A 26,554-nucleotide genomic window follows, 5' to 3' on the forward strand; every position below is an offset into this window, starting at 1 on the left:
GTGAGTTAGTTTTCAAAAATCCAGTCTTATAAAAATCAAGATAATAAGATGCTCTAACTGGAACTTGAATTAAATAAATCTATTGGATAACGGAAAGTGTAGTATTTCACCGACTAAAACTATCAATTTTACATTCTTTTGACGTTTTTTTTGAAAGCAGCCTTAAAACTCACTCACTTTCTAAGTATATAATACGACTCTCACTTAGACGGCCCATGGTAACCGTACTGATTCTTTAATTTAACTATAAGAGTCAAACACGTTTAACGGTGAAAACTCGTCAAAAAATAACTCACGATAAACTATCGTGAGGTAACCGGTAGAGGCAGGATCGATCAAATCTCTTATGATTTCGGTGAAACACAGTCGTTACCTAGTTTACCGACAGAACAACGACATCTAGCGTGATATCTTGGCAACAGTTGGTATTTGTATGTAATACTATCACTTTTTAACCGTGTTTTAACCGACTTCATAAAAGGGGGAGGTCCTCAATTCGACTGATTTTTAGGGTTCCGTAGGCAACTAAGAACCCTTACAGTTTCGCCATGTCTGTCTGTCCATCCGTCCGTCCTTCCGCGGATAATCTCGGTGATCGTTAGCACTAGAAAGCTGAAATTTAGTACCAATATGTATATCAATCACGCCGACAAAGTGGCAAAATAAAAAGTGAAAAAAAAAATGTTTTGTTAGGGTACATACAAATTACCATAAAGTGGGGACTGATTTTTTTTCATCCAACCCCAACGTGTGATATATATTGTTGGATAGGTATTTAAAAATGAATAAAATCGTTTTTTGATAGTATTAATCTTTTCAGAAATAATCGCTCCTAAAGGAAAAAAAAGTGTGCCCCCCCCTCTAACTATGGAACAAATATGAAAAAAATCACAAAAATAGAATTTTATAAAGACTTTCTAAGAAAATTGTTTTAAACTTGATAGGTTTAGTCGTTTTTGAGAAAAGTACGAAACCCTACACTGAGCGTTGCCCGACACGCTCTTGGCCGGTTTTTTTTGGTGTGTGTATATTTTTTTTAATCGTACGGCGGGGTTATACCCGTACGATTCATTATAATTATAAGAAATTCGATCCATTAATTATAAGAAAATTATTGTACATGACATTTATACATTGTGGTGGAGTCAATAAATACTTATTCTTTTTTTTTCTTCATTCAAAAAAAACTTAAAATCGGTTCATAATTCTTGGAGATACCGAGTAACAGAACCTCTTCCCTTTTCGGTTAAAAAGTGCTACATACAAATCTCCAGTGAGTATTATGTATTATTCTTTGATACAAATACCAACTGTTGCCAAGATATCACGCTAGATGTCGTTGTTCCGTCGGTAAACTAGGTAATGACTGTGTTTCACCGAATACATAAGAGATTTGATCGATCCTGCCTCTACCGGTTTTCTCACGATTGTTTTTCGTGAGTTATTTTTTGATGAGTCTTCACCGTTAAACGTGTTGTACTCATACATATTATTTCAAGAATTTGGTTTCTCACAGCCAGAGAACGGACGGATTTGCTGCATTCTTAGTGACTTACATCATTTTAATAACCGTATGAGATGACGCACAAAATCCGATCATACAAAATAATCTCTGCTCATAGCAAAATGTAAATGTACAACCGTTGTCGCTTCGCTTTTAGAAAACACTGAGAAAGTAAAAAGCAAAAAATAATATGCTGGTTAGATTTCCTACCTAAGCCTGAATGTCTAAACGTAAAGATCCAAATTATAAACTAATCAATTATTTCTGGAGTAGGGGCCAGCTTGCGAAAGGTTGGGTGGGGCAAACAGTCAATAGCAAGGCGAGGAACAGGGCTGGTATACTGTTTAAAATATTTGGAAAATAAAATACCTATATTATCAATGGTATCTGTATATTAAATAATACATTGCATTATTATTTAAAATAGTTACGAATTTCCTCCTTTTTGCACGCGTATCGTACGACGTTTTTCGTATTCGTATATAATTCGTAAATCGTGTCGATTTAAAACACTCCCTTCGGTCGTGTTTTAATTTATCGCCACTCGTTTCGAACTTCCTTTTTTACGCACTTGTATCGTAATGTACTAATATATGATAGAAATCAGAATTACCAAAGGGAGTTTCAATCATTATGTCAAACAAAGGGATACGTTTTTACTTATGTAAGATTTTTACCACACATGCTTTTGCTATGCATATGTACCTACATAAGCATGTATACATACTGATAAATAATAACCCGGGTAAATCCATGTAAAAATAACGTGAGTCACGACTTCATTGAGTGTATATTAGAACTATGAGCTATAAATGAAAGGATCTATTTATGAAAGGAGTTATTTTGAGGACCGGTCTGGCGCAGTCGGTAGTGACCCTGCCTGCTACGCCGCGGGCCCGGGTTCGAATCCCGGTAAGGGCATTTATTTGTGTGATGGGCACAGATATTTGTTCCTGAGTCATGGATGTTTGTATTTATATATTATATATATCGTTGTCTGAGTACCCACAACACAAGCCTTTTTGAGCTTACTGTGGACCTCAGTCAATCTGTGTAAGAATGTCCTATATTTATTATTATTATCTATGTATTATCGGGAAGTAACACTTAAGAGATATATTATCACTTGAACTTACATAGTGAATAAATGGAACGTTCCATAAACGTTGCAGTGCTCTCCACTCAGGCCGATCTTTTGCCTTTCTAAAGGATCCCTGGAGCCCAACGTATGACCTTCATGATCGAGGCTCGAAACCGGTTTATTTATTACCGGTTAAAACCGGTTTATTTCGATTTTACTCCGAACTTTCTAAAGAACGCGAACGTTATGAGAACTTTATTTTAACCGAAATAAACCGGTTTATTCGATGCCGCGTAAATACCTACGTTCACGCAGCGACCTTTTTTGTTTGGTTAGAACAGTATTACCTATCATACTGTGGAATAAACCGGTTTATTTTGTTCTAAACCGGTTAATCGAACGAAACCTTTATGAAAGCGTTCCCCTAAAAAAAAAAACATTCAGTCGAATTGAGAACCTCCTCCTTTTTTGAAGTCGGTTAAAAACCGGTTTAAAGATAGCGGTTTTTCGAGCGAAAACGAAATTTAAAGGTTTTGCCGTTTTTGTACATGATAACGGTTTGAAAATTTTACCGGTATCCGAGCCCTGTTCGTGATTGTGTTGAACCAGCGCTTCTTTGGCCATTTGGCCAGATGAGATCCTGACAGGCTTGAGAACGCATTGATTGTTGGACCAGTGGAGGGCCATCGTTAAAGAGCTGGATGACCCACGTGCTGGTGCAGCATAATCATGAAGGTCACATGCGGTGGGCTCCAGGGGGGTTTATCTTTGCACCCGATTGAAATGGTCTCATGCAGTTGCATACAAGTTTTGCCTTAACATCTCACATTATAATAAACTTAAAACTAATCCGCATTAAACACTACGTAGAGCTCTGCCGATAGTTCTTAGTGTCCAATATCTTCTTCCCGCACATCGCACAAATTCCTTTCTTGTATGCACACGCCTGGCAATAGTGTGAACCAACTTGGTGCACTTTTGTACGGCAGATCCTGGAATTTTATATAGAATTTATTAATTTCATATGTATTTAACAATTTGTTTAGAACAATACTCATACAATTATTTTTCTTCACAGATTTTTTAAGACATGCTTTTGTTAATATTGTCTTCGGTTACCGCGATAGTTACTTATGAAATAAAACTATGGAAACGGATTATATCGCATATAATGAACCCCCCTCAACCGTTGACCATGAATGCTGTAAAGTGTTTGAAACGTTGGGATAAATTATAAATTCATTATATGTGATATAATTTGTTTCCATAGTTTTATTTCATGCTTTTGTAACATTTCATTTGGTAGACATACTAGTCATAACATTATAGTTTCAACTAAATGCATCCTCTATGAATAATATTTTGGGTCTTTTCTATTTTAAGTTGTTCTTATTCACTTTGCTAGGATAGGATGCTACAATTTATGTTCAAAAATAATTATTTTTATGACACAAATTACAGCATAAAATATTTATAATCATTGTACCTACATATTTTATATTATCTACCTAAATAAGTCGTAAATCACTAAAAAATAAATTCATTCTCTAATTTTTTACTTCTCTGTATCCGTTTATTTTTAGGCTGCGATTTAAAATATTACAAGTTACTGCAGATTAACTTTTTATTCTAAGTGTCATTAATTTCAACAACATTTGTTTATTATCAAGACAATCTTATAGTGTAAAATCATGAGAGTAAAATGTAACTTTTACTCTTAGTCAGTATTATATCTCTACGATAACACGATAATCTCATGAAGTACACGAACTAAATAAAATTATCAGTTTACTTACTTGCATTCTTGGAACTTAGAAGTGTACGGATTATAGCGTCCTTTTGAAGCCGTCAAAGCTTTGTTTTCTCCCACTTTCCTGCCACCTGACTCCGTGGTGTTCCTAGCCCCGGTCTTCCAGGGGTCTGGGGTAATTACACGACCAAGTTTCTTCTCACATTTCTCGCAAACCATGGTTGTTTTGGTCAGAAGCTTACAAACATAACCTCAAAGCGTACTTGTTGTTTCGTTATTTCAGATATAATGGTACTTGGGAACAGTTGAGAATTTTGCTGTTTTATTTACTAGTGCATTGTTTTAGTAAACAAATTTAATGATTAAACAATTTTAGCAAATTAATTTGCAGATTACTAATTATTATTTTGTCGTCTGACACGTTTGACACTGACGTTCAGATTTTGATTCAGATTGCACTTTGGCGTATGGAGATTAGAAATATAAGGAGCGAAAGCTTTAAGTATCAGAAGTGCACATATAAAAGAAAAGATAGGTGGCGCTGCAATCGCAGGTGCATAAGGGTTTGACAAACACTTTGCCTTCTCGGTAGTGACCCCACCTACGGAGCAAGAGGTCCCGGGTTCAAACCCTGATGAGACCTTTTTTTATTTTTTTCTACTAATATTTTTCTTGAATTATTTTATTTTTTTAATGTCCAAAAATATTTTGTTTTGTCACAACTTTTCGAAATTTCATTCGCAAGACTTACAACATTACTGAAGAATCCTAAGATGGGGCAAACAATGTAAAAGGTCTTAAGTTAACATTTGTATGAATAAAACAATAAATAAACACAAATAAAATACACAAAAAGAAAATTAATGTATAAAAAAAAACAAAAAGCAAAAATCGCTGTCAGAAATGTCAGAATCGAACCCGAGAACATCTGCGTACGAAGCCAGCGCACTACCACGGGACTACGTCTTGACTTGCTCAGTCTGACGAAAGAACGTCTAATGTCATCTCACATCGCTGATCATTGAGCGAGACATGCGCTCCAAGCGGAGTGATTTGTAACTACAATACAAGGCCTCAGCTGGTCATTTTTGCGACTGTTCTACTTCGACAGACTTTCCTCCTTATCTCTAGTCTCCCTGCTTTGGCGACTTAAGGCCTGTCCAGATGGGTAGATCAAATCGGTCGATTTCATTGGAAAAGAAATAGGAGTGGCCCCAGTAGTCATTGCTGACTAACAAATCAACACAATTTTTGGATTTATGTTGGTGGTGATATAGTTAGTGAGAAACATTAAAAAAAATCCCCGTTTTTGCCATCAGTTGGCCATGGCTGTACATGTGCCGTGTGTCAAAAGAAATATTCTTGTCGTGTCTTGGGTTATTAGGTAAGAGTTCTTTCGAAGATTAAAGCTTTTACTCTTAATAAAACACTTTATGGATATATTTTATTTGTATTGAGCAAAATACTGTCTCTATACAATATAACATACTAACATTGAAAGCATCTACAATACTTTAAAACCTGAATTCCTACTGAACTAGACATCCTTCTTATTTTGCGTTTACCTGTATGAAATTAGCATCAACTGATTTAAGACTAGAAACACATTACAGTACCCGGCGATAATTATTGCACATCGGTTTTTCGTCATCGTAGAGCGGTGTCTCTTTCTTGCTTATGTGACGTTAATTGTCTCTTTCTAAAGGCCGACGAGCATATTTTATCGCCGTTTACTTTATGTACCTATGTATTTTTATATCCTTACTCATAATTTTATTACAGAAAAAAATAAAATTATTGAAAGCAGGTCAAGCAGGAAACTGCTTTCTCTGTTTAGGGCCTATCCATATGTGAAAAATATGAAGAGAAGATGTACCAAGTTTCTAGCTCAGTAGGAATAAATGCTATAAAACTATCACTAACACAAAAATCAACAAACAAAACAAATATTGCACAAAAACTAAAACTAACTCTGGCCCTTCGCTGGAGAATTGCTTAATTTGCTATCCGTCGGTGCTTCTTGTTCCATTGGTGCTGTTTCTGTCTGTGGTGCTGCATATTCTGCGGTAGGTTCAACATACTGTGCAGCCGGATCATATTGTGTACTAGGATCGGCATATTGAGTATTGGGATCAGCATATTGCGCATTAGGATCCACATATTGGCTCCCATCATATTCTTGTTGATAAGTCCCATCTGTGGCGTAATTTTCATATTGTCCTTCATATTGAGCGTTTGGATCAGTATATTGCTGTGGGTACTGTTCGTAATTCTCAAATTGACCTTCTTGGTAATTCTGCTGATAGTTTTGATCGTAGCCTTCAGTTTGTTCGTAATACGGTTGAGTTTTCTCTGCGTAATTTTGATCAGTGTTTTCATAACCTTGTTCGTATGGTTGTTCTACTTGTTCTGCGGGATATTTTTCTGGTTGATGTTCTTTTTCATATTCAACTTCTTTCTCATCAGCTATTTCCTCTTTACCATTATCTTCAACTCTTGTTGGTGCTTCTTCAACAAATGTTCTATCTGGTTGGGTAGTGTGATCTGGTTCTTTGTTGTAATTTTTGATGGAGGTTCTGGAAGATTGTTTGCTCAGAGGTCTGTGGTCTCTAGGATCTGGTCTGGTGTCTGGCTGGTCGGGGTGTCTGGTGGGGTCAGCTCGGGGATGGTCTGGTCCGCCACCGGCGGCGGGAGGTGCATTTCGGTCGGTTGAGGGTACGTGCGTGGCTGGTGCTGGAAGGTTGGATTAATTTTTAAATATTATAGTATTTGCCAATAAATAAGGTGCGTAAACAATATCTATTACTTCTTTAATCATACGGAAACAAATGTCGAAATTGAAATATATAACAACTTTACTAACATTTAAAATATTAAAACAAACAGATTATTAGATTAAGACATGTGTATGATATTAACATCCGGAAAATTGCGGGTCACAACTGGATGACACTAGCTCAGGACCGGGACAAGTGGCGTACTAGAGAGAGGCCTATGCTCAGCAGTGGGCGATAAAGGGCTGATATGATGATGATGATGATATTAACTGCGGCGTACTGGAAGAGAGGCGTATGATCAACAGTAGGCGATAAAGGGCTCATCATAATGAATGATATTAATGACGGAGGTATCGTGATCTCCAATATAAGTAGGTCCTTGAAGATAATTTTCGGATATCGATATAAAAGACAATATGTAAGACAATATTGAAGTGATTATAATGATGCCTAATATAAAGACTTTTGAGAAGTTGAAAATGGTGACATAGAAAACAATAACACCACTGACCTGTGCGAGGGCTAGGTGACTGCATGGAGCGCCCCAGGGTGTCTACTTGACGCTGCAGAGTTGCCAGTTCCGTCCTGAATCAGTGATGCACACACAACTCACACACAAGTGCAAACTCTACACATAGATATAAATCAAGAAAATGTTGCAACTTGACTTGATCAAAGAAGGGAAAAATAAGGTTTAAATATTTGACATTTACTAGATTGATTTCATTCAACATGTTTTAAAACTGATTCATGATTAGGTATATATTGATAGGTACTTTAGTACCTAATCATTAGGATTTTGTTTTTTCGAATAGTTAATATAACGAGTATTTTGATCATAAGACTTTACGCCTTTTTGAGTTGAAAATGTAAGAGTTTCATCTGTTCTAACTACATTAACATGCATAGCGACACTACTGTTACTACTAAACATTACATACACCGCCAATTCTACATTTCTAAGCAGACTATTCTAAACAGTTCCATCACCAACACCAAACGACATCTTTACCTTAACAGGATCATCGTCAGAATCTATTCTATCAATTGACAGATCGCTAAACTGTCTAGTAAGCGTTCCTTCGTCATATCTTCTAAATCTATTCCTATACGGTGTCGAAGTGTAATATGTGCGGTCTAGATCAAATGAGCTGTTGGGGTAGCCGCTTAGTGGCGTGTAGCTTCGTGAGATGGTAGTAGTGCAGTATTTCTTATGGGAAGACCACAGGTTACGCAGTTTTCTCATAAGCTCTGCGTTCCTGCAAAGCAATTGTGTTTTTTCCGTTCTGAAAAATTTAATGGTGTCGTGAAATGATATGATTTGATGAGGTTGATGAGCAGAAACAAATACAAATAAAGGGAATATTAGTAATTAATAAATATAACAAAAGTAAAATGAAAATTTGTTAAGATAACAAAAACAAATTAAAGTAAAGACAACTCATTCATAACACATAAAACAAAATAAACATAAGTAACACACTAACACAATAAGAATATGTACAAAGCAACTAGTGATTAGTGAATCTAAAGTACGTCTTCTCTATTATTTAATATACTTTACAAAAAGTAAAGAATATAGTGAAAAAGAAAGATATAATTTTACATTTATTGCACACATGATTAATTATCATTACCCATTAAACATTTATAGTTTCAAAAAGTTTACAACATCGCATATCTACTGTAACAAAACGTTTCAACATTATTTTTTAATAAAATTACAACATTGATCACATCAAGATAAACAAATTACTTCCAATACTTAGAACCGTTACTTTTATAACATTTCGTTTTTTTTTTCATTACCTACTTTCATTAATTACAAAATCAAACGGAACAAAACTTTACCATCCTTAAAATAAAACTCAACTTCAGATACAATTACTACAAATATTTTTAAAATTTTGTAACTTCAGATTTAACTATCTACTTCAAGCATCTAAAATTGCACAAACCCTAAATCTAAATCTTTCGCGTTACTTTCAGTCACAGAAAATTATCGTATAGTTGTCATTTGGACTTCTAAATCTTTTTAATTTTCATCGTTTTGTTGAGCCTTTGATATTTCAGGTTCTTTTGTTTCTTCCACTTCAGATTCTGGTGGGTCATTTCTACTTTCATCATTTTTTGGATCATCAACGATTTTATCTTCTACTTCGGCAGTTATTTCTTGATCTTGTTCTGTGACTGTATTTTCTGTAACGGTATTTTCTGCATTTTCTACGATCATGTTTTCTGCTTGGTTTCCGTCTGTATCTGCTGCTTGTTTTTCTATGTCTTGTTTTGGTTCTGGAGAAGCCGGTGCGACATCAACTTTATTATTTCCTTGCATGGTTTCTGGATTGTCTTCCTTTTCAACAATCATAGGTTCACTATCGCTACTCTCTACTTTGCTTTCTAAAGGTTCTTCCGTCTTCTTCAAAACTTGAACATCACTATCAGTGACTTCCATGCTAAATGCGTTTAGAACTCCTTTTTCCTCAACCACTTCAACGACCGTTTCTCGTCTCTTCTTATCCTTCTTCCTCGGCTTCGGTATTAGCTTCACGCTTATATCAACTTTAATAGGCTCCTTTTTCTCCCGTAAAAAGGGCTGTTGAATCATAAGCGGTAGATTGTATACTTTCTCTCCTCTCTCTTCGAGATCCTGATTGGTCGTCAGCGGGCCAATGGTGATTGGCGCGTAATTATTCGACGAATCGGACTCTTTTGCGGAGCGGCGCCGGGTACGGCGGGTCGAGGGATCGCGCGGTCTTGAGCGGTCGCGCTGTGTTCTGATTGGTTCGTCTGTACGGCTGCGACATTGCGTGCCTGCCACCAATAAAAACACAGCACGACGTTAGAAACAGTTCGAGTTTAAATGGGTAATGATAATGTGAATTATTTGAAGTGCTTCTTGGTTTATTTCAAACTGATAGTGATTGTTAAATTCATTCTTTAATTTTTCGTTATTTATTATATTATCGAATGCAAATGCATGTGTTTTATTATCTTCATTAACAACTACTAAATCATTCAATAAGTCTTTGTATTTATTTAATGTGTGTCAGTGATCTTTGTCTATCAGTTTCAAACGATCCAAAGTTTGAAGTAAAGTGAGTGTTAGTGTTATTCATGCATAAGAGATGAAATTCGTTCGTACTTGTGCCTACGGTTTGCGTCGTCTAGCTTGTCTGTGAGCAAACGACATTCTCCGGTGAGTTTCTCCATCAGACTGTTTTGTGAATGTATCATGGACTCCAACTCGGCAACCGTTTTTGCTGCGGGACCAAATGTTCCAACTTTACTTTTGAAAAATTTAAAAATACTCCAAATTTTCTTTTAATAATAGACAAAGGTGATAACAGAAGCCATCCTAAAGTTAGAAAGGACCTTGTCGCTTTAAAAGATTTTGAAGTGCTTAAAGGTCTTGCTGTTAAAGGGGAAGTGGATGCTATCAAACAATCTGATGAATAAACTATTGAAGTCAAGCCCTTTCACGATACAATAAACATGCATAAAGATGAAAGGGTAAAATATGAATGTTTTGAACTTATCGAAATAAAATAAAATGCCAATGAGAATTTCAAAACATCAATAGTTTACCCATAAGATTACCCAATGTGTTTGACAGAGATTCGAAAATATTGAAATGTGAATTTTGTGTGAATGCTTACCGTGTTTGTTCTCAATTGATTCTAACATTGAGGACACCTCTTTTTCTTTTTTGTTCTTCTCAGGAGAATTTGGAGTTAAACTCTTCATGTTTAGCTGCGAACGTGACATTTTATTAAAATGAGATCTTAAGAGATACCTATTGAAGATTAAAAAAATCAAATCTTACGAGTAGGTACCTAAGTAGGTTAAGTATAGAATTTTCTTAGTCAGATAAAAGTTTCATTGGAAACCGAATCCCTTTCTTTGACATAATGATCACAACTATCACAAGTCTTAATGTAATGATTGTCAGATTATCATTAGTCATAATTCTGAAACGGTTAACTTTTCAGGGTTTTCATTAAGGTCATCTATAGATTGGTCAGGTTAGGTTAGGTTTGTTTTTTGGCAATCCTGAAAAGTTACGTGTTTCTGAGAAAAATCAAATTATGACTAACGAAAATGTGGACAAACGATACATTATGAATTAAGAGTTTATTGAAACCAACAGAGACCCTTGGAAACATATCACTGATTACCAAAGAGTTGAATCAGTTGGTAGAGAGTTAGAAAATCAATAAGCAGGAAGCAGTGAAGATAAAGTCGTACCTCCTTCTCAAGAGTGGCGATCTGTTCAGTGAGACGGAGATTCTCACGCCGCGAGTGAACTAGATCCGCATCTGCACGGTCCAGGCGCTGACGCAATGACTGAATCTGGAATCAAGGGAAAGCAGTACAACACATCAGCATAGAACTTGGATCTATCGAAAGTAAGCAGACATCTTTAAGGTAAGCGGTCGGCACTTTCCACCTGGTTAGTTTGTGGTTAAAATAGAAAAACTGTTTGATAAGCAATCTATGCCCTCATACTAAAAGGATATCCAAAAGTTGGTGCCTTTACTAAACAATATCCATGTGTGTCTTTGACGAGGTGGAGGAATTATCATTGATGTTGACGACAGTAATCGAGTGAGGCGAACTGTTAAGACCGATAATATAAAAAATAATCGTAGCTGATATTGGTCTTCGAATTACCTCCGAGTTGAGTCGATTGGCCTCGTGCTTAGCCTGGCGTTGGTGACGTTCGATCGCCAGGCGAGCGGAAGCCAGCTCCTCTTCTAGAGAAGCCTTCTCAGCATGAGCTTGAGTTAAGTCAGCTTGAAGCGTTGCTGAGGATGAAATAATTATTGTGAGTAGGTATTATAAGTTCTCTTTATAATTTTATGAGAAAGTAAGTATCAAACGCTCTTGGATATTTGGTTGATTTAATTTTTGGATTATAAGACTATATTTGCCTTATATTACCTGTCTTGCTCTTTAGTTCCATCTTTAACTCTTCGATGGCGGAGTTCTTCATTGAGAGCTCTCGCTTCAGTTCGTTCTCTTCGCGACGCTGACGCTCCAGGTCCAGCTGTGGTATAGAAGATTTATATAGATCGATGAAAAACATGATCTAGGTACTTGTATGTAAGTATAGATAATAATAATGTTAGAAGAATCCTTGTCACTTGCTTCAAAGAATTGGGATCCTGGTGAAGTTAACCTAGTGACTTGATCAAAAATTAAAAGTCACTTCGCCACACTGTGCAGTTCATTCATTTTTCTGAGAATCGCAACGACCTTCAATTCCACGTCATGTCATTTAACATAGCGCGCCGGGATGCTACTTCAACTAACGCTCAGATCTTATATGCTGTACCTCCGGTTGAAAAATTAAATAGGTAAGTTACCTGGAGCTTAGCTACACTGTCGTATTGTGCAGCTAATTCATGTTGAAGCGAGTCACAATGAGCATTGTACCGCTGTTCTGCTGCTGAACGCTCTTGAATGGCACGACGGGATCCTTCGCCAACCAACTCACGAATTTTTGCGCGTTCTGACGCGAGATCCTCCTGAAAAATAATATACTTAAATTGTTTGCAAGAGCGTACCACATTAGACTAGTGGTTTATCAATATCAAATATTTAATTAAAATCTAAACTCTTTTCTCCTTCAACTTTCACTTTGGCCTCTCTTTTTTCCATCAATCCTTTGGTTGTGAAATTTTGTCGTCAAAAGCTCTTGACTGTATAATTGCAATTGGTCCTGTAAGGATATTTCTTCCTCAAGGAAGATGGGAATCCCAGTCATCACAGATAAAAATACTTCTTTTGTTATTATTAATGCCTACCTTCAACCTGCGAACTTCGTTTTCTAAATTATTCCTCTCATCCCTCAACTGTTGTTCGATGACGTCATTCCGCTTGTACCGCCCGTCCAGGTCACCGTCGCGCTGTTCCAAGCTGTTCTTCAGCTTGGCGATTTGAGACTCCAGGGAGGACTTGTCTCTGAAAAACAATGTTTCCCTCAGAAAAGGCAGAACGTAGAACCTAGATAAAAATAAGCAAGAGGTAAATTTGGAGATCTGGGACTCCTAGAAGGATCTCTGAAAAACTAAACGTCTTAATGTCTCTCAGGTAAAAAACAGGACACGGAAGAATAATAAGCAGGTAAATGTGATAGAAGATATACACAAATGTGATAGATGATATTGATTGGGACAAGCCATATGACCATGTTGCTACAAGTATTTTTCTCTTTGAAATATTCCCTCTATTTCTTTATTTAAGGTCCTATCCTATCAGACATACGACGACAGTGGGTTGGATTGGAAGGACGACAATGGGACCAGCTATTAAATAATACGTAGATTTATTTTTTAAACCTTTATTTTAATCGTGTAAGTATCCATGGTTCAAAATACTAACCTTTGCAAATTGTCGATCTGTCGCTTGAAACCGTCAAGGCAAGTTGAGTCAACGAGCCCAGAGGCAAGCTTACGCTTGTTTTCATTATTTTCATCCTGGAAGACCATAAAAGACAAAATATTAAACAAGTAAGAGTCCCAACTCCCAACTTTTGTAGCATCAATTAAGATTATCAATAACACTAGAAGTAAGCATAATAAGTAGCATATTTGCAAGCATAATAAATGCGCAATGTTGAAAATAAGATTTGCATAAAAAACTTGTCACACAAACCTTCAGCATTCAATCTTTTCCGAACCTTCTTTAAGTATATTTTCGACTTCAAGGAGAATTACTATTTCCATAAGAATCTAAACATAACATTAGACCTCAAGTACTAAAAATGTACTCTTACCTGAACCTTCTTAAGGTCGATCTTCGACTGCGCCAACTGCGCCTCCAGTTCTGATATGCGTGACTCGAAGACTATATTAGGTCCTTCGAGTCTCGTGGCTCGAGTCTTCGGCTTGCGTGTCTTGGTTATCGTGGCCTATAAATGATGTTCATTTCAGTACAGTGGAGGTATTAAATTTTCCCTCTCTTTTTGGAAGAGCGGGGTTTTCTGTCACAAGCAAAATTTTGATTGAAAGAAAATTCCAACCACTATGTGTAAAATTAACCACATAAACTTTTTAATTTTCATTTTCATTAAAATATAAATGTAAATTCAATTTTCCAATTTGATTTAATTATTTGTCATTTTAGTTGAGTTTAACCATAAATTGATGCCAAGTATAAGTTTGAGAAGTTACTTTTACTAATTATTTTCAAAAATAGTAGTATCTTTTTACGAAACATTTTTCAAACCGAAAGTCATTCATAACAACTCATAGAGGTCAAAACTAGCAATTGAATGCAGTTTTATAATCTCGGATTCTTTTAGTGGGTAGCCTGAATAGTTACTTATTACTTTTAAATTATCCCTTATGTTATGATCGATATAATATTACAATCTTCAACGCCGTCTAGGTTGTGGCTCTCAGCTCCTTATGACGTGAACATGATGAAATCATCAAAAACAACTCTCATTTTATCAATCTCTTACCTTAAGCTATTCTATGTACCTATCTTATAATCATTATGTAATGCAGTGTCATCTCCAACAGTACTCAGATCATCGGTGTCATATCCATGAGGTGTAAACATGCAGCAAATGAGTCTGTTTTGTTGAACACTAGGTTCTTTAACTAGTTCTACTTTATTTACCTTATGATCACTATCCAAGCCAGTACTATCTCCAACATCGTCCAAATCATCAGTCTCAGATCCATGAGTAGTAAACATTCGGGAAATCAGCTTGTTCTTCTGAGCTTCGTGAAGATGCTCGTTTTCCGATATCACTTCTTTCACCTTACCGAGAAGGTTGTTCAGCTCATCCTACACGACAGAAAATGGTTAAAAATTCAATTTAGAAACTAAATTAGCCGGGATTGCCGTTCCAGAAGCATTAATGAGTTCAAAAGGCATTCTTTTGAACTCATAATCTCAACTTAAAATGATATCGAATGTTTATACACTGTTAAAACGTAACTACACTACTTGTTAAGTTGTTAACTGCGTTACTTGTTTTTTGTTTAAGTCAGAGGTTGATACATGGCGATTCATGTGCTTTTTTAGACTGGACCTCCTTACTGCAAAATTGCTGAATCCTGCCTAGTGCTTTCTCTAAGAGGTTCCACGTCTTTTCTAAGAGGTTCTAATTCCAATCCTTACCCTGCAGTATTGGCTCTCTCGCTCCAGCTGCTCGATGTACTCTTCTTGCTTCTGGATGAAGTTGACAACGTCCGGGTTGGTCCCACCGGTTAGGTCTGCCGGAGCTGTTGCTGGAGGCATCGGAATTGATTTTCCTGTTAGGAACACATAGAACCAAATTATAACATGTCTGTTAAATCTACGACGCGTGTGTTGGTGAGTGGAGTGGTCAAGGTAATTAAAATTAATTATGAGTTAGTTCTTAAAAATACATGTTCGGAAACGGTAACATTATGTTCGTAAATCAAAGAAGCAAAGTGAGCCATTTATAAGAAAAATATTTTTTTCTCTAAAGCGTGACGGATAAATACATACATGGTACCTTTATTCCCTTCCCAAACGGGGTAGGCGGAGCTCATGAAACTGCTCAAGTTCCAGTAGCAATTAAGGAGTCGAAAGAAATGAAATTATGGTAGTGACAGGTTGCCAGCCACACCACAATGGAACCCATATACCGCAGTCGACTTCCATGGGAGGAAAGGAGGTGGATAAATTTTGAAATTTTTGGACGACCTGGTATTCAGCTTCAGAATATCTTGTTTAACTAACCTGTGAGCGGCGTATAGTTCAGACTATCAGCATACAGCGACGCATATTTAGCCGTGAGACGTGGACGGGGTTTCTCTAGCAAATATTTCTTGTCTAGGTCTCCATCGGACTCGTCCAAGTTCTTAATGGAGGCCGAACCGCCGTAGCTGCGGATCTGAAATTGGGGCTTATTTTACACACGAAAATTGCGCTTAAAAATAATACATTTTTGGATAAGGAAATAAGTAGGTAAGGTACAGGGGGGCAAATCTCGACTGGGGGCAAATGTAACTGGTCCATTTTTTCCATGTTTTACAATGTTTGCATTGTTAAATAGAGTGTCCATACATGTAGAACTCAACATCATAGTGTAGTAATGGAAAAAATGGATTAGTTACAATTGGGGAGTCGAGATTTAGCCCGCTGTACCTTAACTACCTACGACTTTGACCAAGAAAGAGATTGTAGGCGGTCACCGCGTTATCTATGGATTACAACTCCAGGGGGTGTTATTTTTTTAGCAATATAGCACATATACTGAAGGACAGACAGACACACTCAAGACGTCGACACCACTCATAGTATTAAATAAAAAAAAAAATAAAAAAAAATACTTACACTAGGGGCATAGTTCCCAGATAAGAAATATCTGAGCTTCGACACAGCCTCCTTATAGGCCAGCTCAGTATAATCTGGCACTCTCTTCAATCCATAGTCCATTTTCGGCCTCCTATACGAAAAATATGGATAACTCATCGTCACCAACAGAAACTAACCTAGACCATAAATAAATCTATTTATTTTTTATATAAAAAAGTTAGCCATATTTTAAAAAGAAAAATAAAATTTGAAAAAGGAACGCCTAGTGTTGCGCATTGCGCCAAAGTTTTGTGTGCAATGATTTCGGGATTCGAAATTCGTATTGATTATACGTTGCTATGGTAACGGTTGTCAAGTAAACAATTTGGTTGCTAGGGTAGTGGATTGTTTGACGTCACTATGGCGTGACTAATTAATTAATTAAATCGTTCATTAGTACGCTTACGCTTGAGGAATACTTAAGCGCTAGTTATTTGCTAGTTATAAGTATTAAGTAGGTACATAGATATTTAACTTCGCACTGATTCTCATATCAATAAAAAATTTATAATGTAACAATATCATATCTACACCTTGATCATTTTTAATGATTTTTATGAAGTAGATATCTACCTACTTATTGGTGTATATTTTTGTTCAAAAAGTTATTTAGAAATTGGTATCTTTTATAATTAAGCATTTATAAATGCAATATTTTTATTTAAATTCAGTCAAAATGATGTAGCTAAGTAGAGGTAGGTAAGTATTTTTTGGCAATTAATTATTTATTTTTGACATGTTATTTTCTGCAATAATTAAATTTTATAAAGCTGGTAATGAAATAAAAATAAATATAATTTAATTATTTTATTGATACATTTTAAGCAACTCCTGCTTCACTTTCTACATTGATATAAACGTTGGAGTAAACAAATAAAAATATTTATACAATAATATAATTTGTAAAATTAGTTGATAGTACAAAGGCGACGGCTACAAATATTTTAAACATTTCTTTTTTACTTACCTGACTTTAGTCCGTCGCAGTTTTCCGTTAATCTCCTTATCGGACCCAACACTGGACCCGCTTTTCGTTCTATATCCACTCATCTTCGGCTTCGTGAGATAACTCGTCGAACCCATGGCAAAACACACCTTTTCTCAATAAAAACCAACTATAAATATCAATTAACAAACTAAAATCTATTTAAAAGTGAAAACCTAACGCAAAATTTACACAATAGTGAGGTTCTTCCACGGATTAAAAAAAAATATTGTGATTAAAACTTTACGATGTTCGATTTAAAGTTTAAAATCGTCAAGTAGTAATTTTCTAACGTGCCAGTTGTATATTCAAATTTAGAACACGATTTTTACAGGCAATTTTCAAAATTCGAATGCATTTTGAACGCGCGCTGTCGACGCCCGTGGAAAAAGGAATGGTTTTTGAAAGAAGTCTCGATGCTTCCTGTGTTTTGTCTCTTTTTCGCTTGTGGGTTGTGGTGGTGTGTCTGTCTTTGTCGAACGGAAAAGTTTTCTTCGGGATGGCATAGGCCAAGATCTGCACCCGTTTTTGGGGCGTAATTTTTCGAAAGCCTACTTTTTTTAAATATTTTGTTTAGTGAAGTTTATATTTGACAATATCCTATTTTGCAAGTATTGCTTGTTGGCAGAGTTGGCAGTGTATTAGCGAAGATCTCTTTTTAGATTAGAGTGTAAGTATGTGTTTACAGTTTTTAACCAATAGTCGTGATATTTTTGAACGGGGTCGCGGTTATGGTTTCTAGATGTTTTTTTAGTTTTGTATTTTGTGATTGAAATTGACTTTACAGATTTAACTTCAAGTATGGTTTTGATTTGACAATTAAGTTAGTTGTGATGATACGGGTCTAATGATGACTCATGACATGATACGTCACTAATGTTCTGTGGTCTACAACTCACACTGCAGAGCAATTTGGTAGGTACTTGTGCTACGATAGGTACCTAAACTGTTCTACTTAATTACCTATGACTTGGTTAGTGGGTACTACAAATGTATTGAAATAGGTAAAATACCATCTACGTTTCTTAGAAACCAAAAATAAAAAGCAGCCTTGAAATGCTCCCAGCTCCTAGAACCGGAGACAGGCAGTGTCTTGCGTGCAGTTCCGCCGCAGGCCTGAAAACACGCAACGTCAATAATAACTGTCTGTATCTGATTATACCCTCCTAGTCCTGAAAGCATTTGTTCTGTTTTTGAATTTGGAACGTTTTGTTACTCATCTAAAGTACAAAATAAATTTTGGAATGTGTAACAAAAATTGTACAGGGAGACTGAGGCGGTTTGAGGCTTTAATTTTCGTCGTCAATAATAACTTTCAATAATATCTGTATCTGATTATACGCGTAAGGCTTCGATATTCGTTCTGGAATACAAATAACGTATTTTAGGTAATAATTTGGGATTTTTATTGCTTTTGGCGGGGATAAAAGGATTGCCATGAAAATGCGAATAATTCGCGTACTAAACCTACTTGAAATAAAAAACTGACGGCGGACTTCACTGCTGCGGCTGCTGATAGTAATAACTGAGTACCTGTGCATACAAATTTCTATGCTTTTTGCGTAGTGGAAGCGTGCTGGGCCCTTAACCTAATGTATGGATTAATTTAAACACATTTATATTTAAATGCATGTATAGCAAAGTACAAGTATATACAAGAATATAGTAGAAAATTGACGTCATCTGTAGTCGGCTTGGATTACAATAAGAAGGCTATTGACATAATGAAACCACCAACATTACACCTTTTGATTACAATCAATTTTATCGCTCAGTGTTGTGGAGATAAAGTTGATTTCTTCTCTACACATTTACTCGTACATTTAAATTATTAGCGTAGTTTTATAAATATAATTTATTTACAGTGCTGCAGCTACTTAACTACAAACGCAACTAAGTACTTAATTGATATTAGTTGCTAGGTGGCACAGAACACCCAACCTAGGTGGCTCCGAAATGTATTGAAGAGTAATAATATTGGCTCAGTTATCAATAATGTTTGTAAACAAATACGTTCCAAGAACCTTGTGTAGATGATTTTGCTGGGGTTATCAACATTTTTCTGTAAGCTCAGACGGTGTAATCCATTTTCAGCGGTGCAAGGAGGCGCCATCGCGTCGCGTGCCCTCGTAACATCGACGTGCCATTTGGGGGTCTTTGCTAAGTACGGTAGGCATTTGTATTTATCTACATTACCTTCAATAAGTCCTAGCTTGTCTGCAATATCTTGCGATTTTGAATGCACAGTACAGTACAGACAGAATGTGCAACTGTACATGTATGTCATGTATCGTCAAATTTCTATGAAATTATGATTTTAAACATAACACTTGCTATCAAAATCACTTATTTTTAAATTTTAAGTAAGTATTGGAATTGGAGCACGCTCTGTAAAGTCAAGTTAAGAGAAATAGACAGCAAATTCACTATTTATTGCAATTACAAATAAAGTTAAGGTACTATTGACGACCGGTCTGGCTCAGTCGGTAGTGACCCTGTCTGCTAAGCCGCGGTCCTGGGTTCGAATCCCGGTAAGGGAATTAATTTGTGTGATGAGCACAGATATTTTTTCCTGAGTCATGGATGTTTTCTATATATATATATATATATATATATATATATATATATATATATATATATATATATATATATATATATATATATATATATATATATATATATATATATATATATATATATATATATATAAGTATGTATTTATCTATTTAAGTATGTTTGTCGTCGCTTAGCACCCATAGTACAAGCTTTGCTTAGTTTAGGGCTAAGTTGATCTGTGTAAGGTGTCCCCAATATTTATTTATTTATTTTATACGTTATTAACCGTAAAATTCGAGGCACGCGTGCATTATATTATGCACGTAGGTATCTACTATCTAGATATGACGCCCAAAACGGCGAGTTTGTTTTTTAATAACGCAAACATTCTGAGGGTCCTCATCAAGGGTGTAAATTAAACAAAATGTTAAGAAAAAATGTTTATTGTTATCAAAGGCTACCTTGATATTGTAAAGATTAGTAATACTTATCTAATCGTTGCTACCTTACATGTAAGTAGTATAGGTACCATCCATGTATTATTCAATTCCATTAAAAATTGCATCAAACATCATCCTATCGTTCTATCCTTTTCACCACATCTAGGGAATCGAAAAAGAACGATATAGTTTCAGATTAATTTCAGAGTACGCCTTATGATATGATTTCATGTTTGACGTTTATAATACACAATGGTATACCTTTTAATTAAAACCAGTAGCTGCTTGTCATTTTCTTTTCTTGCCAGCAAGGCTTAACGTCAGTAGAAAATGTTACAAAAATGTGATTATTTGAGTTACTGGCTCTTGGTCTAAATCGTTGGGATATAACTTGACATTTTATAAAAATATTCGTGATATTTAATTTTATAGAATACGCAATTAATTGTAGTGTTAGTTCATTTTAACTATTTTTACCAGAAATATATGAACTTGGCTTTAATAGAAGATAAAAAAATTACAATATAGAATAATAAAAATACTAGTTTATTTTAAAATAAACTGTCAATAATTTTGTGTAATTAATTAAAACAAATCTGTAAGAAAACCTTTCATCCGTTCAGAAGCTCATATATGTCTGATTATTTAAGTGTTAAAACCTGTTAAATTGATAAATTTATAGTCTTACCTTCCTAGCAGTCTCGACAAATTAAGTAGAAAATGTCTTAAAAATACTTCTATTGAAACAAAATGTCAATGTACTAATACGCGAAAATTAAATTAACAAACTAATGTCAAAGGTTAAAAAATAAACAGCAACATATAGTATAAAATTAGTAAAAATAATACTATAAACAAAATCTACTTTTTGGTGTTAGTAACTACAACAAAAACTAAATCTATAAAAAAATAAATACATTTAAGTAAATCGTTAATCAAATTGCACGGAAAATATTATTTTTGTGAATACACCTAATGAGATATCTTTTGCAATGGCACTTTTGAATAAATACATAGCAAAATAAGCATTTTTAACAATTATATTTACATAGTGAGCATAAGATATGGAATGCACAAAGAATACATACGTCAGATGAAAATTCAAATTATTAATTTTTCATCACAGTTTTCGACCATGCCTCTTTGTGCGTCCCTAATTTGTGCATAGAGTAATATGATAAAATATATACTAAATTATCTTCTCTTGTCTATGGCACAAGATATCAAAGCTCAGGGAGGTTTGACAGTTAAAATATTTACAATCAACAATTACGCTTATATTTACGTCTACGTGTATATTGGATTTAAAAGTGGTGTACAAAATCAGACGGATTTTAAATGCAATTCTTTACGTTTAGAAGGAGAGCATAATATTTAAATTGCTGTCAGTTTATCAGGATTTTTCAAATATTTACGTCTTGTGCAGCTTTTTAAAATGTCACATTTGAAGCATTTATGATATTACATAATTTGAAATCAGTTTTACATTAGTATATCAAAGTAATTTTTAAATCAAATACACCGTCAAAAATTACTACTTCTTTGAGAATATGATCACTCATTCCAAAAATCTAATGTACCTACTCAGTATTTTTCAAGTTCTAATACATTAATAGTGTTAAAAAATTAAGCTCATTGGAATTTATTAACAACTTGCTTCACCCAACTACTTTTCGGGTCATCACTACCTTCCTTATTCTCTTCCCTTTCTTCATTCGAAACAGTAGACTCATTAACAACTTCATCTTTTTTAGCCTCACTGACACTTCTTTCAAAACTAACTTTAGAGCCTCTAACTTCGCTTACACTTCGTTCGAAACTCGCAACTTTAGTCGAAATCGGTTTCGGTTTTGTCCCTGGCTTCTGCGCTATCTGACTTGGCTTGGCCAAGCTTTTCGACATCATTTCAATCTCCATTCGCCTCTCAAGAACGCTCTTTGACGTTTTCTGTGGTTCCACTGACGTTCTTTTAGCTTCATTTGTTTTTATTTTTCTTGTTGCCGAGTCGAGACTGGCTCTTTCAAAACTTAGTCTCTTGATTTGTATGTTACCTGATGGCTTAGGTATCCCAGAACCATCTATCTCTTTAGAATTTTCATTAACTTTCACTTCGACTTTGTCTTCGGTTGTTTCTACATTTTCAGATTTCGTTTTGTGAATATAACTAGTATTTCTTCGAATAATTTTCATGTTAACTGACTCTGATGATGACTGCTCTTGAGTTTTTACTAGATTATTTTTATTTATTGTTACAGCTTTAGCCATGGGTGTAGGGATACTCGTAATTTTTGGTTTGATTGGAACAGGAGGTGCTTTCGGCTTATCTTTATCTAAAGGTTTCTGATCAGTTTTAGGTTTAACATTAATTTCAGGGATTTTCTTTGCTACTGTAGCTTTAGTATTACAAACACTAGATGTTACGGTTACCCTTTGTGCTCTAAATGACGAACTGTGTTTGATACTTTCAATTCTTGAAACAGTTTTGCTAACCGATTTTACTTCAGACGATTCAGTTTTAGATTCTTCGATTTCTTCTTGATCGGAATAGACAGCTGAATCTCTGTACACGTCTTCATCGATCACATGCTCTATTTTCTCAAATGACTTTTCGTAGAAACTCTCGTCTGCATTAGCATTTTTCGAATCCTTGTTGTTATCCTTTTTAATTTCTTGCTTTATTTCGTGATCTGCGCTTTCGCTAGAAGTAGTTACGAATGATGAATTTGAAAATAAACTATCAGGTCTCACGGCATTTTTATTAATAAGTACATTTACATTTTTTAAGGCAGATTTCTCTTTCATTAACGTAACGGGATCTACATACTCGCGTTGGGCTATCCTGGCCCCTAAATGTTTACTACCTTGCATATAAATTGGTAGTTTATTTATACTCTGATAGGAGTTACTACTAGATTTGGACGGAGAAGACGCATTTGATATGTTAGTCACCATGCTTACGCTCTTTTCGTAATTTGGTCTGTGTACTTCAGGCTTTTGGGGAATATTATCACAACTGTGTGATAAAGTCTCTAAATTATTCTTTTCATTTTGACTTTCTGTCAAAGTAGTTTGTTCATAGACACTTTTACTCATAGGGTCATTGTTGGCGGAATACACTATGGTAGATGTCGTAGGACTTGCATCTGTTGATGTGATAACTACTTTGATATCAGTTTTCACTGAATTATTTATATCACCAGTGTTTTTCTTAGTTTCATTTCTATTCTGATTGTCATCAGCGTGTTCATCTCCTATAATACTTCTAAACCTTTGTAAAAGGTTTTTGGAGTAGCTTCTTGGATTTAAGCCTGGTCGCTTTTCACTTGTAGGACTCTTTGTTTCCGATTTTATTTCAGGACTACTTTGGTCGTTAGCGTTTATCTCAGTATATTCAGTATTTTTCGGAGGTGATCTATTTTTAAATCGACTTAAAACATTTTTAAGAGACAGCATATTGCTAGTTGGTTTGTAAATCTTATGTTCTGGATGAATTACGTTAATATCTTTCTTGTCATCGCTGCTTTCTAACGGTAATACTTCGCACGATGACGTAGTAGAAGCATTCAAGTTTGGTTGAGAAACAGTAAGCAAGTTTTCATTTTTATTAGCGTCGAGATTCTTTTCAAAATTATTTTTGTAGCACTTGTCTATTTCTTGTTCTAATTCTAATGTAGATTGACTGATGTTTTGTACGTAATCGCTGTCATTGGAGTTGGTAGTTTTGTTGAATTTAAGTATGTCTCCTTCACTCATGTAGTTTTCTACATCATCGTAACTAATTTCACTTTTGTCTGATGCGATTGTGAACGGCCTATCTGTACTCAAAACCTTTCCATCTCTGTTTAAATAAGTCTTACTGTTACTGTTAGGTTTACATTTGAATGAGCTTAGGTTATTTTCTTCTTGGTTATTTGCTATTACTTGGAAGCTTCTTGGTAAAGAACCAGATTTTCTGTCTCTTGATACGTTGAAATGTTCTTTTTGTCTACTAAGCCAGATCTCAGGTGTATTAGGACTTTGGTCGGGACTCATTGGCAAGTATTCCCCGGGTAGTGTGTTTGGCGTCTCTTTCTTTCTTCTACATATTTCCATTAGGCTATCATAAAGATTTTCAGTGCTATTGTCGATAGCAGGACCACCATGCTCCATTGTCTCATAACATTCTTCTGTATGAGTTTTGACCTTTTCGGGAGATTTGACAGGTACATCATAGATGCCTTCACTATCTTGTAGTTTATTCAGTTTGTCAAAAGATAGGTAAACATAATCTGATTCTACATGTTTTGCTTTAGGTGGTAGAGGGTTTGGCGGTGAAGGTATTCTTTTAGGTCTAGGAACGTGAGACGTATGCTGGATTGATTTGCTTTTAGAGTTTAATGTATGTAAACCATCAGTAAGTCTGTTTTCTACTCTTAACGTCTCGTAAATATGATCATCGTCCGATGCATCATTTACTTCATTCGGGGGACTTAGTACTTGTACATCATCAGGCTCATCCTTATTTACTAGTAAATTTTCCGAAGCTTGCCTGGAATATTTAGGTTTATTTACTGGTTGTTCAGGATTTGAATGCGACTTCAGGAGTCTCTGGTGTCTTCTTTGGGCGGTATTTCGTAGTTGTTGTTTCTTTAACAACTTCTGGAACTCTCGATTCTGCATCAATAGTTGCGATATTATTTGCTCCAAAGGTTGCTCCCCATCTTCACCACTCGGAACATCTTCTCTTGTTTCAACCTTTTCTTCAGTTTCAGACCCTTCATTTATTACTTTCTGTTTGTTTAAGTACTTAACTTTCTCCAGTTCGTTCTTTTTAAAAGAATCTGTCTTTTCTATTAACTTCTTATAAGTTTCTTCGTCAATGTCTTCGTCTTTGCTAATAGTTTCTGGTACAACTGAACTAGGTGTACTGTCTTTAGATTTGTCAACATTCAGACTGTCAGTAGATTCAGAAATGTGTAAAATGTTTTCAGTGGACACATCCGTTGAGAAATCAGCATAGAACTTAGCTGTGGTATCAGGCCCTAGTCGTAATCCGTTTGCTCTGTTTTTCTTTAATTTTGATATTTTCTTTGGTACTTTCTTTGTGTTATACATCTTTATTTCAATCGTTGGTTTCAAACTGGTGTTACTGCCCTTTCTACCATCAACTTCAGGGTCTGATATTATGACTCCTTCACTATTCTTTACCTTCCTTGTGATTTTATTAGAACCACAGTTACGACATTCAAACTCTATTTTTTCTGTACCTTTCGCTTCGTTCCTGTCAGTATCACTATCTAAGCTTTTCTTGACCATGATAGCTGTGTTCTGTTGTAGACCCGGTTCAGACTTTCGTCTCCAAGTTCCTATTTTAGACAATTTAGATCGTTGGGGATCTTCTTTGGACTTGGATCTTAACGTGTCTATCTTGTGTTTGTCATTGTCGTTACACCTAGATTTCCTTGAATGTATAGTGCTAGTTGAATCACTTACAATATTTTCTTTAATCTTCGCGCATTTTAGACAAGATTTAGGTATATTCCTAACATTAACTAAAGAATTGTTGGTGTCACTCAGATCATCTTTACTTTTAGCGTCAGTGTAACCTACAATATTATCAGAAGAATGGTATCCTCTGATTTTATTCAAAGAGCCATTATATTCTTTAGCGAAACTTTCTTGAGAAGATTTAAAATCAGAGCATTTACAGACAGATTGTTTTCTTTCTAAATGTTCAGCGCTACCTGAATCAATGTATTGTAATGCTCTATCACATTCGGGGCATTTTTCTTTACCATCATCATGGTTACAGCTGCAATCTTTGTCTTTTTTGGTCATTTCTGCTTCGCAATCAGAGCAGAGATCTATGTAACAAGTATCACATGTATAGTCTGTCCCTTTCTCTAAAGATACCTGGGCACAGTCACAGTCTTGACTGGTACTTCTGTTAGGTACGCTGTATTTCATGTTCTTCTTCATTCTGCCTCTCGCTCCGTTCTCGAAGGATTTTCTTCTCTCTCGCTCTAGCTTCCGTTTCTCTAGGTATTCTGGTGCTGAGAGTTGTTTCCTCATAGAAGCTTGCGTTATTAGGTTGTGAGACTTTTCTGCCAGCATGTCATCTGTAAAGAAAGCGCATA

The 26,554-nt window shown here is 35.4% G+C and overlaps 3 protein-coding genes across 14 annotated transcripts in view; all 3 read right to left on the minus strand.

The window, feature by feature from the left end:
- Positions 1-3,111: 3,111 nt before the first annotated feature.
- Positions 3,112-4,754, minus strand: LOC125237149 (cysteine-rich PDZ-binding protein). The gene is made up of 2 exons (XM_048144124.1): positions 4,382-4,754; positions 3,112-3,577 (listed from the first exon to the last, which is right to left on the minus strand). Exons 1-2 carry the CDS (start codon positions 4,552-4,554, stop codon positions 3,448-3,450), a joined length of 303 nt encoding a protein of 100 aa, XP_048000081.1. The 5' UTR covers positions 4,555-4,754; the 3' UTR covers positions 3,112-3,447.
- Positions 4,755-5,764: 1,010 nt separating this feature from the next.
- LOC125237234 (serologically defined colon cancer antigen 8 homolog) lies at positions 5,765-17,556 on the minus strand. 10 transcript variants are annotated; one of them, XM_048144244.1, is made up of 17 exons: positions 17,425-17,556; positions 16,437-16,548; positions 15,840-15,993; positions 15,252-15,385; positions 14,745-14,915; positions 13,894-14,028; positions 13,500-13,594; positions 12,923-13,079; positions 12,482-12,643; positions 12,057-12,162; positions 11,787-11,920; positions 11,361-11,465; positions 10,772-10,865; positions 10,258-10,375; positions 8,125-8,398; positions 7,624-7,697; positions 6,933-7,068 (listed from the first exon to the last, which is right to left on the minus strand). In XM_048144244.1, exons 1-16 carry the CDS (start codon positions 17,538-17,540, stop codon positions 7,635-7,637), a joined length of 2,130 nt encoding a protein of 709 aa, XP_048000201.1. In that variant the 5' UTR covers positions 17,541-17,556; the 3' UTR covers positions 6,933-7,068; positions 7,624-7,634. The 10 variants fall into 10 exon arrangements, with proteins under 10 accessions (XP_048000197.1, XP_048000198.1, XP_048000200.1 ...); XM_048144240.1 differs by lacking the exon at positions 8,125-8,398 and having other exon boundaries at positions 5,765-7,068; XM_048144243.1 differs by lacking the exon at positions 7,624-7,697 and having other exon boundaries at positions 6,796-7,068; positions 8,125-8,371.
- Positions 17,557-20,425: 2,869 nt separating this feature from the next.
- The window catches only part of LOC125237242, a 236,611-nt gene continuing 230,482 nt past the window's right edge, over positions 20,426-26,554 (minus strand). For all 3 annotated transcript variants that reach the window (XM_048144256.1, XM_048144257.1, XM_048144258.1), the window contains exon 11: positions 20,426-26,536. In XM_048144256.1, coding sequence (XP_048000213.1) covers positions 22,071-26,536 — 4,466 coding nt within the window. In that variant the 3' untranslated portion in view covers positions 20,426-22,070. The remainder of the gene's footprint in view (positions 26,537-26,554) is intronic.

This window comes from Leguminivora glycinivorella, chromosome 20, assembly GCF_023078275.1.
Source record: "Leguminivora glycinivorella isolate SPB_JAAS2020 chromosome 20, LegGlyc_1.1, whole genome shotgun sequence".
Classification (NCBI taxonomy): domain Eukaryota; kingdom Metazoa; phylum Arthropoda; class Insecta; order Lepidoptera; family Tortricidae; genus Leguminivora; species Leguminivora glycinivorella.

What these genes read in the sequence shown, in the direction of transcription:
- LOC125237234 (XM_048144240.1), bottom strand. Translation starts at nt 17,540, where the DNA reads ATGGGTTCGACGAGTTATCTCACGAAGCCGAAGATGAGTGGATATAGA. An exon ending in CAGATCGACAATTTGCAAAG is followed by an intron (nt 13,080 to 13,499) that starts GTTAGTATTTTG and finishes ATTGTTTTTCAG; the next exon opens with AGACAAGTCCTCCCTGGAGT. An exon ending in ACAGTGTAGCTAAGCTCCAG is followed by an intron (nt 12,163 to 12,481) that starts GTAACTTACCTA and finishes TCTATACCACAG; the next exon opens with CTGGACCTGGAGCGTCAGCG.
- LOC125237149 (XM_048144124.1), bottom strand. Translation starts at nt 4,554, where the DNA reads ATGGTTTGCGAGAAATGTGAGAAGAAACTTGGTCGTGTAATTACCCCA. An exon ending in TCTAAGTTCCAAGAATGCAA is followed by an intron (nt 3,578 to 4,381) that starts GTAAGTAAACTG and finishes ATAAAATTCCAG; the next exon opens with GATCTGCCGTACAAAAGTGC.